Source organism: Hylobates moloch, unplaced genomic scaffold, assembly GCF_009828535.3.
Source record: "Hylobates moloch isolate HMO894 unplaced genomic scaffold, HMol_V3 SCAFFOLD_5, whole genome shotgun sequence".
In the NCBI taxonomy this organism is placed as follows: Eukaryota; Metazoa; Chordata; class Mammalia; order Primates; family Hylobatidae; genus Hylobates; species Hylobates moloch.
In genome coordinates, this window is record NW_026652280.1 from 114,527 (window position 1) to 129,945 (window position 15,419).

The window sequence follows — 15,419 nt, forward strand, 5'->3', positions numbered from 1 at the left end:
CTTTGTTAGACCCATAGTAGTACTTCTGCTTTTTGCCTTTTGAAGCATGTGATCTTTGTACCTACTCCCTATTTTACGCCCCCTCCCCTTTTGACACCCTTAATAAAAACTTGCTGGTTTGAGGCTCAGGTGGGCATCACAGTCCTACCGATAGGTGAGGTCATCCCCAGCGTCCTAGCTGTAAAATTCCTCTTTGTACTCTTTCTCTTTCTCAGCTGGCCAACATTTATGGAAAATAGAAAGAACCTACGTTGAAATATTGGGGGCAGGGTCCCCCATTACATGTCTTCAAAAGGTTTAATTTGAGGTTGGCTAGTATTATATTTTACATTATTGTTAGGTGGGTAAACAAGGCTCCCCTCTGCTTAAGTCCTTGAAGGCCCAGGACCCCCCCGTTTCATCCTCTTACTATGGGCATGACATTCAGATGTGACATGAAGAGCAGTGTGGACCCGGTGGAAACACCCAACCGTGGAAGTTAAAGGCTGGAGCCTTTTAGACACATGGAGAGCACATCACAGAAGCAACGCCCCTCAAGCGTTGGAGGGTTTGGAGTGCAGGGAAGGGGTTTGGAGTGCAGGGAAGGGATTTGCAGTAGTTGGGACTTGGCCGGGAGGAGGGGCTGTTAGGATGGCCCCTAAGTGTTTTGAGGGAGGAGAGGCCCCCTGAAGACTGTGGGGCCCATGGACAAAAGACAAAGGCCAGGTCCTCACTCCCTGCTTAGTCTCTCTAGCACCAGAGCCAGGGGCAGTTGGGCACCCATTGTAGCCTTGAGGAGGTGAGGGTCCAGGCTGTGTGTGTGGGGTGCAGCTGGTGGGGTAGTTATTGTCCACACGTGTTCCGTCCTTTTAGGCTGCCTCTTTCTGATATTTGTACAGACAGAGCAGACTTCTGATGGGGCTTTTTGGTCTATGCCTGTTGGTGCATCCAGGTTGCTGGTGCCTTCAGCTCCAAGTCTGGGATGACGAGGCTAAAAGAAAACCCAAGGAGCTGCTGCCATGTTGCTTCTCTGGTCCTGAGGCCCCAGCTAGTGCGACTTCTCTCCTGTGTCATCTTGTATTTGTTTTGTATGTAACATCCAGGGTTTTTGCTGAACTTAGCAGGAGGGATGGGAAGAACTACATGACTTCTGGGAAGCAGAGGTCCACACACTTGCTTTTACTGGTGCAGGGAACCCTGGTCTACCTAAGTGATTCATAAGCCCCTTACGAGGAGGGGCCCAGCCTGTTGTGCCCTTCTCTGTATCCTACAGTTCTGGGCTTGAGCCTCAATCCGGTCCACCATGCACCACGGTCAGAGCACTTGCTGCCCTGTGGGGATGGCTGAGATGCTTCCACCTGGCCCTTGTGACACAGACAGGTTTGTGGTTTTGGTGGAAGGGAATGCACCATGCGGAATAGGGGTGGGGCTCCCGGGATGGGTGGCCGTGAACTGGGACTTGAAGACAAGCGGCTCTCGGAGGGAGGTGAAACTGAATCTGAAACTCTGTGAGTCAGTGGTAGAGAGAGAGGATGCTTGGAACAGTAGGCGTCACCTCTCCCGGGCCAAGCCTCACTGTACTCTGCCCGTGTGTGGGACAGGCGGCCAGGCTGTTTCACACATGGACACGCACCACTTCTTACTCCCCCACCCTCAGCATCTCAGGCCTCACCTGCCCTGCATCAAACCTCAGTCTCTTCTCCTGGGCCCTGCTGCTGATGGCCCTGAGCACAGGGCCTGTCCCCAAGGAGGAGCATGTGGACGGCCACCTGCACCACAATGTTCCTGCAGGCATGAGTTTGCCAGAGGGGTTGCCTTCTTGAAAGTGCATAGATTTGTCATCCAAGGAGACCCCTTGGGAAGAGCCCATATCCTGGAGACCAGGCAGAGCACTGTGCCTCGGACGCTGCCACACCTCCATCTGCGGCCCCATGGATCCACAGTCCCTCCCACTTGGAATGAGCACATCATGAGGCACATGCCTTCATTGAGGTTTAGCTTTCAGTCCAGGGAGAGCCCACTCTGTCCCAGGCCCTTGGTTAATCCAAACCTGCGGCAGCAGCCAGACCAGATGGACTCTACAGGCACAGTCTCTGCTCATCATGGGAAGAGGAGCTCTGTGCCCCTCACCCTCTGGCGTCCTCTCTTGAACTTTGTGTTGTTGATCCCCACACCTCTGGGCAGTGTAACTGCCACCTCCCCAGATGCGCCCACACTGTTCCCATCATATCCCGTGCACATCCAGTCTCACGGTGCTCTCCGTGTGGCTGTATGTAAAATTCAGTCTGTATCTCTTTCTCCCACTTGCTTCATGGCTACTTCAGGGCAGGGACTTTATCCACTCATCTGTATCCCTGAAGTCACCGAGACTCTGCAAGCATTTGCAGAGTCTGTGAGGTGTGGAGAGGCCGGGAACTGAGATCCCGCTTCTGTAAAACAAGTGCAACCTTATCCATGTGTACGTGTGAGTGTGCAGGAAAGGACTCGATAGACATGCACACCCAGCCCCGGTGGTCACAGCTGGGAAGACGTATTACAAGTGTAATTTTAGTTTTTTATTTTTGTGGGTACATATTAGGTATATATATTTATGGGTTACATGAGATTTTGATACAGGCATACAATGCATAATAATCACATCAGGGTAAACAGGGTTTACAGGTATAGTTTTTAAAAGTCATCTTATTTCAAAAGTCCTTCCAGACCTTGCTGTGTCAGTGGGTAATAAATTATGCTGATAACTGGTGATTGATGGATAGGCTCCGTCATGGAGCAGCATGTGTTGTTGAGTGCTGGCCAGGATGCCAGCTCCCGGGAAGACACTCCTCATGCTGGGGCATCCCAGCTCCAGGGTGCATTAACCCTGCTGCCTGGAGCATGTTCCAGAGCCTGTGCTAGGGCCTTCTCATTGTCTAGGCAGCCATGGGCTCTGCTGGGTTGAGAGATGTGACGCCTGAACACTGGCCTCCTCTCCAAGCTGCCTGAATGTGGCATCCGTGGTGGAAGTAATTTGTCTTCGAGCCCTTTCCAGAACTGTCAACCAGCATTCCCCATCTCCAAAGCAAGTCATAATGGGCCCTGCCTGCTCACCAAAACACGGAAGCCAGACTGACCCCTGGAGCCTGGAGGTCTCTGCTCTGAGGAGCGCCTGTTTATGGCGTTGCTTCTGCCTGGGCTCCCAGTCCTCCTGGCTTTCACTGGCAAAGCAAAGATGTGAACCTCCCCAGCCCAAAGAGCAGGCTGCTGTGGATGCCACCAACTCCACAGGACCAAGCCTCGCAGAGCAAGCCCTTCCCTCTGCTCCCCGAGACGCCTGTCTTACAGAGTCTTGTGTGTCAAGAACAAAAGAGGCTTCATATAAAAATTAAAGTAATAAAACAAGATTTTTTCTTCTGACATGAGGAAAATGCATTATTCAGAGTTTCCAAACGCCACCAGTCTCTTCACTTACAATTTTTACTTTAGACTAAGCTCCTTACAACGTTTCTGCTTAATTCAGTGGAATTTCATTTTATTTTGCAGTAGCCCAACTTTAGGGTAAAGTTTCCACACTGCCGCAAATGTGTCATGCCACAGGCTGGCAGGTGTGACCAGGCGGATCCTACAGGGTCCCTGGGAGACCTGAGGAAGGGAGCTGTGCAGCCCCCGTGTCAGACTGGGCATGTTGGTGAGCCTTGAGGCTTCATCTGCCTACAGTAGCACTGACTGCGGGACCTCACAGAAGGGAAGCAGCCATCCTCTGCTCCCACTCCTTCCTCTACTCATCTCCCCTCATCAGCTGCTAACCAAAAACGCAGGGAAATGCTCACACGCCCGACTGAGCGACACCTTCAGGGGCCTTGAATACTGGCTAGCAGACACCGTGGTGGGGCTTGCACATAGAAAAGAAGAAAGCAGGAAAGGTCTTAGTTGTAATTAACCTTAGAAAAAAAGAAAGGAGTCTCCGTCTTACAGTTGAGAGAAGGAAATATGGAAGAATGGGCAAATCTTAAGAAGTCCCTAGTCCAGCCTGCTGCCTCCCAGAAGGCTGAGGCACTCGCCAGCCCTCCAGGCCCCAAACCCTCCACTGCCATTGATTCTCTCTGCTGCAGGTGCTTGCTAGCACCTTTTAATCTCTAAGTCCTTTGGTTTGGTGCCTGTGGAGCAGTAAGGAGAGCGCTAGAGAGTTAATTTTAGGGGACTGCACTTGAGCTTGCCTGATTTCAGCTCAGCCTGCAGGTCTGGAATGCTGGGTGCTTCGGCGTCACGCAGATGGAACATCATTGCCACGTGTATGACGGCCGATGGCTCAGGCGGGGCTCGGTTGTGTGTCCCCTCTAACTGTCCCCTCTCCCGCAGAGGAGGCCGAGCGTGGCAGCCTCGGCGCGGGCTCGCTGTGCAGGCGGAGGCGGGCGCTGGGCGCGCTGCGTGACGAAGGACCCCGGCGGCGTGCACACCTGGACATCGGCCTCCCGCGCGACTTCCGCCCCGTGTCGTCCATCATCGATGTGGACCTGGTCCCCGAGACGCACCGGCGAGTGCGGCTGCACCGGCACGGCTGCGAGAAGCCGCTGGGCTTCTACATCCGCGATGGCGCCAGCGTGCGCGTGACCCCGCACGGGCTGGAGAAGGTGCCCGGCATCTTCATCTCGCGCATGGTACCCGGGGGCCTGGCGGAGAGCACCGGGCTGCTGGCTGTGAATGACGAGGTCCTGGAGGTGAACGGCATTGAGGTGGCCGGGAAGACGCTGGACCAGGTCACGGACATGATGATCGCCAACAGCCACAACCTCATTGTCACCGTCAAGCCCGCCAACCAGCGCAACAACGTGGTGCGTGGCGGCCGCGCGTTGGGCAGCTCGGGACCGCCCTCGGACGGCACCGCGGGCCTCGTGGGTCCCCCCGCCCCGCGCGTCCTGCAGAACTTCCACCCCGACGAGGCGGAGAGCGACGAGGACAACGACGTCGTCATCGAGGGCACACTGGAGCCTGCACGTCCCCCCAAGACCCCGGGCGCGCCCGCAGGCAGCCTCTCCCGGGTCAATGGCGCGGGCCTGGCGCAGCGGCTGCAGCGGGACCTGGCCCTGGACGGCGGCCTCCAGCGGCTGCTCAGCTCCCTGCGGGCCGACCCACGTCACAGCCTGGCGCTGCCACCAGGCGGCGTGGAGGAGCACGGGCCCGCGGTCACGCTCTAGACTCCTGAGAGGCCCCCAAATCCTAGCTCCAGTTCCCCGGTAAGGACAGGGACGTGACCTGCTGACTGCATCCCCTCATTTTTTGTTGTTTTTGTGACCACAAAAACAACGCTGCTCTTTGTTTCAACTTCTGGATATAAAAACACAAATGTTGCCTATTTTTATAGAATTTCGCCACAGAACTTAAAATGAACGCCTGTAGACAGACTCTATACCAGGCCTGGGTACAGGTCTTGGCGACTTTGCAAAGGAATAGAAAAGATCTGACCAAGTGCAAAAAAATGCTTTTTAAAATTTTTACAAATACTTTGTTTTTAAAATGAAACTTTAAAACTTTTTAAAAATAGTCAAATTCACATTTTTAACTTGACCCATGCAAAATATGTCTCAGCATTCTTGGTGTGCTCTCTGCTGACTTGCAGGCGAGGCCGACTGTGCTGATGTACGTGACAAGAGGCTGGTTTTTAATAACGAGTGCAGCCAGGCGCGGTGGCTCACGCCTGTAATCCCAGCACTTTGGGAGGCCAACGTGGGCGGATCATGAGGTCAGGAGGTCAAGACCAGCATCGCCAACATGGTGAAACCCCATCTCTACTAAAAATGTAAAAATTAGCCAGGTGTGGTGGCGGGCGCCTGTAGTCCCAGCTACTTGGGAGGCTGAGGCAGGAGAATCGCTTGAACGCGGGAGGCAGAGGTTGCAGTGAGCTGAGATCGCACCACTGCACTCCAGCCTGGGTGACAGAGCAAGACTCTGTCTCGGGAAAAAAAAAAAAAAAGAATACACCCAAACCTGTCCATGTACAACCATGGAGATGAATTCCAGATTTTCACACTGTTCATAGTCATAATTCGGTTGGGTCAGGAGAGCTCCCACCAGCACCCTTATGGCACCCGCAGCTGTGGAAGTGTTCCGGGGCTGTTTTTTTGTTTGTTTTGAGACACAGAGTCTTGTTCTGTCATCCAAGTTAGAGGAATCTGAGCTCACTGCAACCTCCGCCTCCTGGGTTCAAGCGATTCTCCTGCCTCAGCCTCCCAAGGAGCTGGGACAGGCACATGCCACCATACCCAGCTAATTTTTGTATTTTTAGTAGAGACGGGATTTCACCACGTTGGTCAGGGTGGTCTTGAACTCCTGACCTCAGGTGATCTGTCCCACCTCAGCCTCCAAAAATGCTAGAATTATAGGTGTGAGCCACCGCACCGGACCAGGGGCTATTTTTGTGACCCACATAGGTGGTCCATTCAGCCTCCAGGGGAAATCCAGGGTAGGAAGCAGCAGCTCTGCTGGACTGGGCTCAGCAGTCCCATTTGGGAATCTAAGCCTCTATTGCCTCTAAAATGACCCTTTTCCTGTGGGCTGACTGACTCTGAGGGCGATTTCTGAAATGTTTTCAGCAGAAATGAAGGATAAGCATCGCACACATCCAGCAATGGCTTTGAGAATGCAGCCATTTGCATGTGAGTTCTCATCTTTGTTTTTTGAAACAGACGTTTCTTTTTGTAAGTCACAATACATGCTAATTTTCATTTCTAGAATGGTCACTGGCAGTTCTCACTTTTAACTATAAGAAGTCATGTGGAACTTAGTGATTTTTAACAAATACTAAATTCATCCTCACTTTACGTTGATCTTCCAGCAACATTTATATATTTAGTAATTTGAAAAATTCCTATTTGATACAATTAAATTTTATATAATGTGTTTTGCTTGAATAAAATGTTACATTTATACTTTGAGAACTCTGACCAAATCTTTCATACAGATACAGGTAAAAAAATATTTTTCTAGGTTGTCGGAGCCGCGTACCTCCCGCTGCTTCTCCTTGTGGTCCAGCACCACCTGCTGGTCAGTGGCAGAACTGTCCTGACTTCGCGAACATGGGACTAAGAGGGAAAACTGCATCTCAGCATTTTCATTTTTTCTCAATGTTAAGTGAAAAGCAAGTTCTATTTGTAAGAAATAGCTTTTGCTGAGGAGTTGTGAATTCCTGCACCTGTGTTTGATGTTATTTGTATGCAATGGATTGCTGGCCCTTTGTTCCTAAGCACAGAGAAGACCAAAGATGCTTTCCCCTCCCGTGAGGATCCGCACCGCCCCCCAGACTTGCTCTCTGATGAAGGGCATGTCGTTCAGTGCCCCAGCAGTCAGAAGCGGTGTTTGTGGAACTAAAACTAATAATGTTACTCTTACAAAGGAAATGTTCTTTTACTAAGTTATTGCTGATTCTTGAATGTCTGTTATATAACTGGGTCGGCTATCAAGAAGGAAGGTTATATTTCTTATCACATTTTAAGTTGTTAAGCAAATGTGAGTTTTTTTTAAGAAATGAGGCTTTCACTGAGATTTGTGTGCTATTCATAATTTTAGGAATTACTGCTTGGAACAGCTGCTTGAGTGTATTTTTCTACACAGGTCTGTACTTCTGCCACTTTCTCCTTTTAAAAAAAACTATGTCATATTATGTATTAAAGTTTTCTTGGTTTTATATATCAGAGAATAAAAACTTTTTTGACTTTTGAGTAAACAAAAAGCATGAATATTTCAGCTGTGTTCTAAGTGGAAGAGAATACCAGAGATAAAGTAATCCCTCAAAAAGAGAATGACAGATTTGTCAAGTGCCTATCATGTGCCATCTTTCACTGACTCTGCACACATTCTCTGAGGAAAGTAGATGAGAAAATGGGCCCAAGCTCAGACAGACAGATGACAGTCCAGAACCCTCTCTCAAAGTCTTTTTGAAAAAGCTTTTCTGAATATTTATACAGCATACAACCCTTCCTAAATATGCCCTGGTTGGCACAGTTTTCATTAACACTCTCGTTCTGGCAGCCATCAAGATTCAAATTACAATTACAAATTCAATTACTCAGCAAATTACAGATGTGATCACATTGAGCACCAGCATCCTGGAAGCAGCACGGGTACCCCACTAGGAGCTTCACAAGTACTCACCACCTGCTGAGTCCGCACAGCAACTCTGGACTGTCGGTGGCTGGACAGTTGACCCCCACAGTCTGATGAGGCAGGAGTCAAGTGCCAACACTGAGTACACTCTCCAAAACTAATGTCCAGTTTCAGCAGGATGAGATACGAGGCTTAAGTGTGAGCAGAGGCCACATGTGCCCCTGGCTGCCAGCTGGGTGTGGCCTCAGGCTTGGGTTTCCCTGACCTGACAGTCCACATCATATGGTGAATTTATTCACAATTCGGTGAGGGTATTTCATATTTTATGGTTTCACATAAAATGATCGCAGCAAGTGAGAGTTTTATGGCAAGGTGCAAAGGTATCTAAAAAATGCCATGATTGTTATGAAATCCATTTTAGCGAAACTCTAAATTTTCCAACAGAAGGACATGTAAGTTACCTGCACCTCTGTGGAATGTTTTTAAAGGATGCAAGTATGAACCAAGTGTGGTAGGGTCAACTTTTGATCCTTGCATTTTAAAAGCTGGCACTAGTATGAAGTTTTTTATGGCAGCACTAAAACTCACACAGTCTGAATAGTTTATTAAAATGGTGTAAGGCTGCACTAATGGCCAGTTCCCAAATGCACTAAGATACTTAATGTGTACCATTCCTACTGAAAGTATGAACCTACTTAGCTGATTCCCAGCTTGCCCTTTTCTGGAAAGGTAAGCCGCTCAGCGTGAGCTCAAGGACCTCCTGTTTCAAACAAACCGGAGGGTGAACCCTCGTCCCCTCGAACAGCTTGTTTAAAGAGCGCCTGCTGGCCAGGCACAGTGGCGCATGCCTGTATTCCCAGCACTTTGGGAGGCCAAGGCGGGCAGATTGCCTGAAGTCAGGAGTTCAAGACCAGCCTGGCCAAGATGGCGAAACGCCGGCTCTACTAAAAATACAAAAAAATAGCTGGGCGCGGTGGCGTGCACCTGTAATCCCAGCTACTCTGGAGGCTGGGGCAGGTGAATCACTTGAACCTGGGAGGCTGAGGTTGCAGTTAGCCAAGATCACACCACTGCACTCCAGCCTGGGCAGCAGAGCAAACTCCGTCTCAAAAAAAACAAAACAAATAAAGAGTGCCTGGATTACCCCAGAGGCTCTGATTTAAGGAACTTGGGTGGGGTTTGAGAATTTTCATTTCTAACAAGTTCCCAGTAGATGCTGATGCTGCTGGTGCAGGAATCACATTTGAGAACCATTGGCTAATCCCCCAAGCTTATAGGACTTGCCTATAAACTTGGACTTGATGACCAAGACCCTCTCCAACAAGCACATAGGATTTCCCTCTAGGATGTTATGTGCTGGTATCAATATTGTAATTTCACATCAGGTAACCTGCAAAAGTATTTCCTAAGTGCACAAATACTATTTTTTGAATTATCTCCCATCACCACCATTCTGGTGCCACATCTGTACACCTAGTCTTCTTAACGTTCTCCTTTCTGCTTTGAACATCTCCTATTTATTCTTGAAGACCCTCCAAATCAATATACAAATTCTTTTTTCCCTCTTACCTTTCCTCATTTATCTTGTGTTTTATTCTCCTTTATCCTCATGGGGAAAAAAAAAAACAACTTGAGGGTATTGAGAATGTTTTCAATACTGAGCCACGTTCCCAAGGAGAGACATAAAATCTATAACAGTAATAAAAAGCAAACAACATGATTCATCATTGGTCTTGCAACCCAGAAAATGAGTGTCATTTTCCAAATTTGCTTTCCCAGGGAGCTTTGAAGATAAACACATTATTTCTTGACTTGAGTCCCCTTGCTCTTAAGACAAAGTGCCAGGCAAGAGCTCTTTTACAAGAATTGTACTTCCAGTAGACTGTCAGGTGAGCCATTAAGCAACATGGCCGTGGTGACAGAAAAGTCTGTCTTACCACTTCAGAGCCAAATTACACACCCCATGTGAAACCCATCTGAGGCCAGACTGCAGAGACCCAAACATATAGATGAGAGGATCAGAGTATGGAACCTCCTTTCTCATAGTAAGACTGTGGCATAAGAAGGGCACAATGCCATATGATGGGACTGCAGAATGCCAGATGTATGACAGGATCAGAATCCAAAATCGACTTCCACAAAGCCAGACCACAGGGAGCACCACACACGAATGAGGATAATATCCAAAATCAACTTCGAATTAATTAGACTCCAAAGACCAGCACACACTGATGAGAGAATCAGAGATGGAAAACCACCTCCACAGAACTGGGCCACAGAGACTACCAGTCATAAAAAGAGAACTGCACAGAAGCAGACTGCAGAGGGCACCACATACATGGATGACAGGATCTGAGCCCCAAATCTACTTTCAGTAACTGGGCTGCAGATCCAGAGCCAGGCCGCAGAGGGCACCACACAAACTAATAAGAGTACCTGAGTCCCAGATCTACTTCTGTGTAATGGGTGGTAACAGGCAACAGGAAAACGCTGACACACCGACTTCATGTCCTCCGCTTGCCACGATGGTTCTGCGTTTGTTTCCCATGGCAGCACAAGCTCTTTATTCAGAGGCTGCCACATTCTCTCTGATGTTCAGTTACTAACGATCCTGTTAGTGTCGATGAGTAAACCAGTGTTTCCTTGGAGTTCATGCTTCAGAAACAGGCAACAAACAAAAAAACCACACAATTCATTTATCAATAAATGACAAGAAAAACGGAGCCAGAAGGAGGATACTGTGAGTTTTTACCATTTGCCATTACTTTTCAGATGAGAAAATGAAGGCACACTAATATTTCTAATATCACACAAATACTTTTCAGAGCCATAATTTGCACCTGTATGTTTTGGCTTCAGTGTTTTTCTCACCCCATCTATTGGTTTTTAGCAATGCAGGCTGGGTGCAGTGGTTCATGCCTGTAATCTTATCACTTTGGGAGGCCAAGGTGGATCTCTTGAGCTCAGAAGTTCAAGACCAGCCTGGGCAACACAGATCTTGTCTCTACAAAAAAAAGTTTTTATAATTAGCCAAGTACATTCTCTTTGCCTAAAATAAAAAAAGTAGTCCCAGCTACTCAGGTGGCTGAGGTGGGAAGATCACTTGATCCTAGGAGGTCAAGGCTGCAGTGAGCTGTGACTGCACCACTGCACTCCAGCCTAGGCAACAGAGTGAGACCCTGTCTCAAAAAAATAAATAAATCAAAATGCAACGTTTATCCACACAGTCTGGCTAAGAAAAGACACCATCCACCACCTTTGATTTATTCGGGAATGCACCTTCACTGTCTATTCCAGCCAGCAATAGGCAGACTCTGTCATCCAGTGTAAGTGACTTCATTCCTCGGTCAAACATTGGAATTAGGCCAGGCGTGGTGGCTCATGCCTGTAATCCCAGCACTTTGGGAGGCTGAGGCAGGTGGATCACCTGAGGTTGGGAGTTCGAGACCAGCCTGACCAACATGGAGAAACCCTGTCTCTACTAAAAATACAAAACTATCCAGGCGTGGTGGCACATGCCTGTAATCCCAGCACTTTGGGAGGCCGAGGCGGGCGGATCACAAGGTCTGGAGATCGAGACCATCCTGGCTAACACAGTGAAACCCTGTCTCTACTGAAAATACAAAAAAAATTAGCCGGGCATGGTGGTGTGCGCCTGTAGTCCCAGCTACTCAGGAGGCTGAGGCAGGAGAATGGCGTGAACCTGGGAGGTGGAGCTTGCAGTGAGCTGAGATCGCACCACTGCACTCCAGCCTGGGCAACAGAGCGACACTCCATCTCAAACAAACAAACAAAAATTTGGAATTAACAGTCTGCTTATATGTAAAGGGTCACTCAAGTTGATGCTGAAAATATTTAAGGGAATATTCCCTGCTCAGCGCCACTGACCCATAGAAAGACAATCAGAAACGGGCAATCCTTTCTCTGAGCATCCTGTTGCTTCACTTTCTTGGAATCATGATTTTTGTATCTGAAAGTATTTTGGACAAAGAATGTCTTAGGTGAATGCTACTACAATAGTAATCTAAGCAGAAATCTTATAGTCATCCTTACAAGTAACCATTTTTTATTTGTATAAATCCGTGGGGTACAAGTATAGTTTTGGATACCCTATTCAGCATGCACACACTAACGATAGCTGATGATCTTTAAAAAAAAAAAAGGTCCGTGCATAATTGGATATATGCATACAATGTGTGCTGGTCAAGTGAGGGCTTTTAGGGTATCGTCACCCAAATAACATACATTGTACTCCTTAAGTTCTCACCACCCACCCACCTCCTACCCTCTTCACCCTTCCAAGTCTCCAGTGTCTGTCATTCCACTCTCTACATCCATGTGCACACATTTTTTAGCTACCACTCATGAGTGAGAACACATATTTGTCTTTTGGGATCTGACCTGTTTAAGATACCGACCTCCAATCTATCCATGTTGTCACTAAAGACGTTATTTTATCCTTTATTAGGACTGGATAATATTCCACTGCATATATATATATATATACCACATTTTCTTTATCCAGTCATCCACTGATGGACACTCAGGCTAATTTCTATATCTTTGCTATTGTGAATAGTACTGCGATAAACATAAGAGTGCATGTATCTTTTTGATATATTGATTTCTTTTCCTTTAGGTAGATACACAGTAGGAAGATTGCTGGATCAAATGATAGTTCTATTTTTAGTTCTTTGAGAAATCTCCAGTTTTCCACAGAGGTTGTACTCATTTACATTCCCACAGCGTATAAGAGTTCCCTTTTCTCTGCATTCTTGCCAACATCTGTTTTGGGACTTTTTAAATAATAGCCATTCTGACTAGGGTAGGATGAGATATCTTGTGGTTTAATTTGCGTTTCTCTGATGATTACTGATGTTGAGCATTTTTACATATACCTGTTGGCCATATGTATGTCTTCTTTCGAAAAATGTCTATTCATGTCCTTTGCCCACTTTTTAATAAGATTATCATGAAAATTATGCATGGACTTTTTTTTTTTTTTAGCTCATCAGCTATTATTAGTGTTAGTGTATTTTATATGTGGCCCAAGACAATTCTTCCACTGTGGCCCAGAGAAGCCAAAAAAGTTGGACACTGGCCGGGCACGGTGGCGAATGCTGAAGCAGGAAAGGCTGCAGGAGGCGACGTGACCAAGATTTACTGCACTCACCTGGCGACAGACGAACTCACTCAAAGATTGGACACTGTAGCATGAGTGTTTTGCACACTTAGAAACATGCATCACCTGCACCCTTCTGTCCAGACAATTTCTGGACAATTCATACAACTGATGTGACTTACAATGAACCCCCGATTTTCTTCCGGGGTTCTGTAGCCTCCTGTGTGCCTATGGCACCAATCCCCCAAACCACACACAGAACTCAGGCTCAGGCAAGCATCCTGGTAGACAGCACCTCACACATCATCACAGCTCACTGCTGGAGGAGTCAGGAGCATCCCGCATGACTGCCCTAGGAGAGGATGCTCACAACTCACACAGGCTTCCTGCAGCTGTTGCCTTGTGCCTTTTCCCCTTACAGTGTCCCCTTAGGGAGACTGTAGCCATGAGCAGAGTGACTTCTGAGGCCTGTGAGTTCTTTCTGAAACTCACTAAACCTGAGGGTGGTCTTGGAGATGATCTTTCTCTCTCTCTCACATACAAACATACATGTGCATCTCTATTGATTCTTCCTTTCCTTATTTGTAAGAAACCTGCTCCCATTACCCTTAATATACTTATGTGCTGATCAGTCCCCTGAATGTAACCACCAACCTCCCGTCACCACCACCACCCTCTTCCCCACACAGGTGCCCTCCCCCATCTCCAGGCCCGATGCCCCTTCACAGCTACCTCTCAGCCTCCCAGCCCCACTCACACTGACAGGGGCCATTCTCACCTTCCCCAGGGGACCCTTCCTCACCACCCTGCTTGGCTCCACAGCCAACTGCAAGCACCACCAGTCCTTCCTCTGCCAGTTGGAGCCCTCTTCGCTCTGCCTCAGCTTAGGGCTCAGAGGGAAGGAAGAGGATGAGGAGAGGGAGAAGGAAGAGGATGAGGAGAGGACAAAGGATGGCTTCTGAAGCTTCTGCACCTGTACTGCTGCACTGTCTTACCACATTTATTTATTTACTAGAATTATTTCAAGAACCTTTAAACTTATCAGACTCTGATCCCAGCTCCTGAACTTAACCCTGAAATCCAATTCTGTGCCCCTAAACTCTTCAATGCTCTTCAAACAAGCTGTGCCTCTCATATGTCTATGTCTCAAAGGTATTTTGTGCTGTTGCTTGGCCTGAAAGGGACTGCTCTGCACTTCCCCTGCAGCTTCCCTTCACACTTGAGGTCGGCTGTGCTGCCTCCCTCTGTGAAGCCTTCTCTGCTCCTCCTGGAACATCTGCCTTCCCCCTTGCTCCTGTGTATTGATGGAGCACAGGATCATGGCTTTAGAGCTGGGAGCTCTTTGAGGGGTAACTCCAATCATGTTTTGTCCCCAGCATTGGGCAGGATCTGATGGACATATGGAGACTAAGCCACTGATGGTATCAGAACTAGTTTCAGGAAAGAGGAAGGAGAAATGATGGCTCACCATCCCATCTCTGCAGGCATAATGGCGGGTCACTGGTCAGCCATGGGACCAAGGTAATCAAAGAACTCTATTAAAACTTGCTACATGTGGTGTTAAGGCTTTTTTCTTCAACAATTATTAAATATGAGTCTACACACAGGAAAAATAATACTTGTTTGCTCTCTCCTGGCCCCTTGCCTGCCCCAATGCAGTCTCCTCACCTCAGGGTGCTGGTGCCAGGGCAGCATCATCTCCGTGAACCACTCCTGTGGAGTACACACCCCAACACTTTCTGCTTAGCAAATGCAAGTGGTAGAGAAGAAAAAGCAAACTTCAAGAACATTGTTATGAGGCCGGGGGGGAGGAGTTGTCCCTGTCTTGCACACTTTTTGTTAATTCCTTGCCCTTATGTTTCAAAAGTAACAAAAACATTAATTGCCTAGAACTTTGCTGTTGGAGTGATCAACAACCAATCAGATGGCCCACTTTTTTTGCCTCTTGAACTTCAAACTTTGATACTTGCACAATCTAGCAGCACCTAATTTCAACAATGACAGCAACAACTTTATATACAATAAATTAATGGGTAAATGGGGTTAATCAGTTTTTCCAACTGGTAGCACTGTTAAATGGGACACCACTTATATTTTTAGAGGACTAAATGCACATTCGTTTTAGAAAATTTTTAAAATATAAAAACACAACAAAATCACTCCTAGTCTCACCACCCACATAAATACTTCATACTTGGGTCCTCCTGGCACCCCATATATTCCAAATATTAAGTAAAAG

At 47.7% G+C, this 15,419-nt stretch overlaps 1 protein-coding gene across 1 annotated transcript in view; it reads left to right on the top strand.

The window, feature by feature from the left end:
* Window positions 1-7,711, top strand: part of PARD6G (par-6 family cell polarity regulator gamma) — a 94,379-nt gene extending 86,668 nt beyond the window's left edge. Inside the window, exon 3 of the mRNA XM_032152003.2 lies at window positions 4,318-7,711. Coding sequence (XP_032007894.1) covers window positions 4,318-5,153 — 836 coding nt within the window. The 3' untranslated portion in view covers window positions 5,154-7,711. The remainder of the gene's footprint in view (window positions 1-4,317) is intronic.
* The last annotated feature ends 7,708 nt before the right edge of the window (window positions 7,712-15,419 follow it).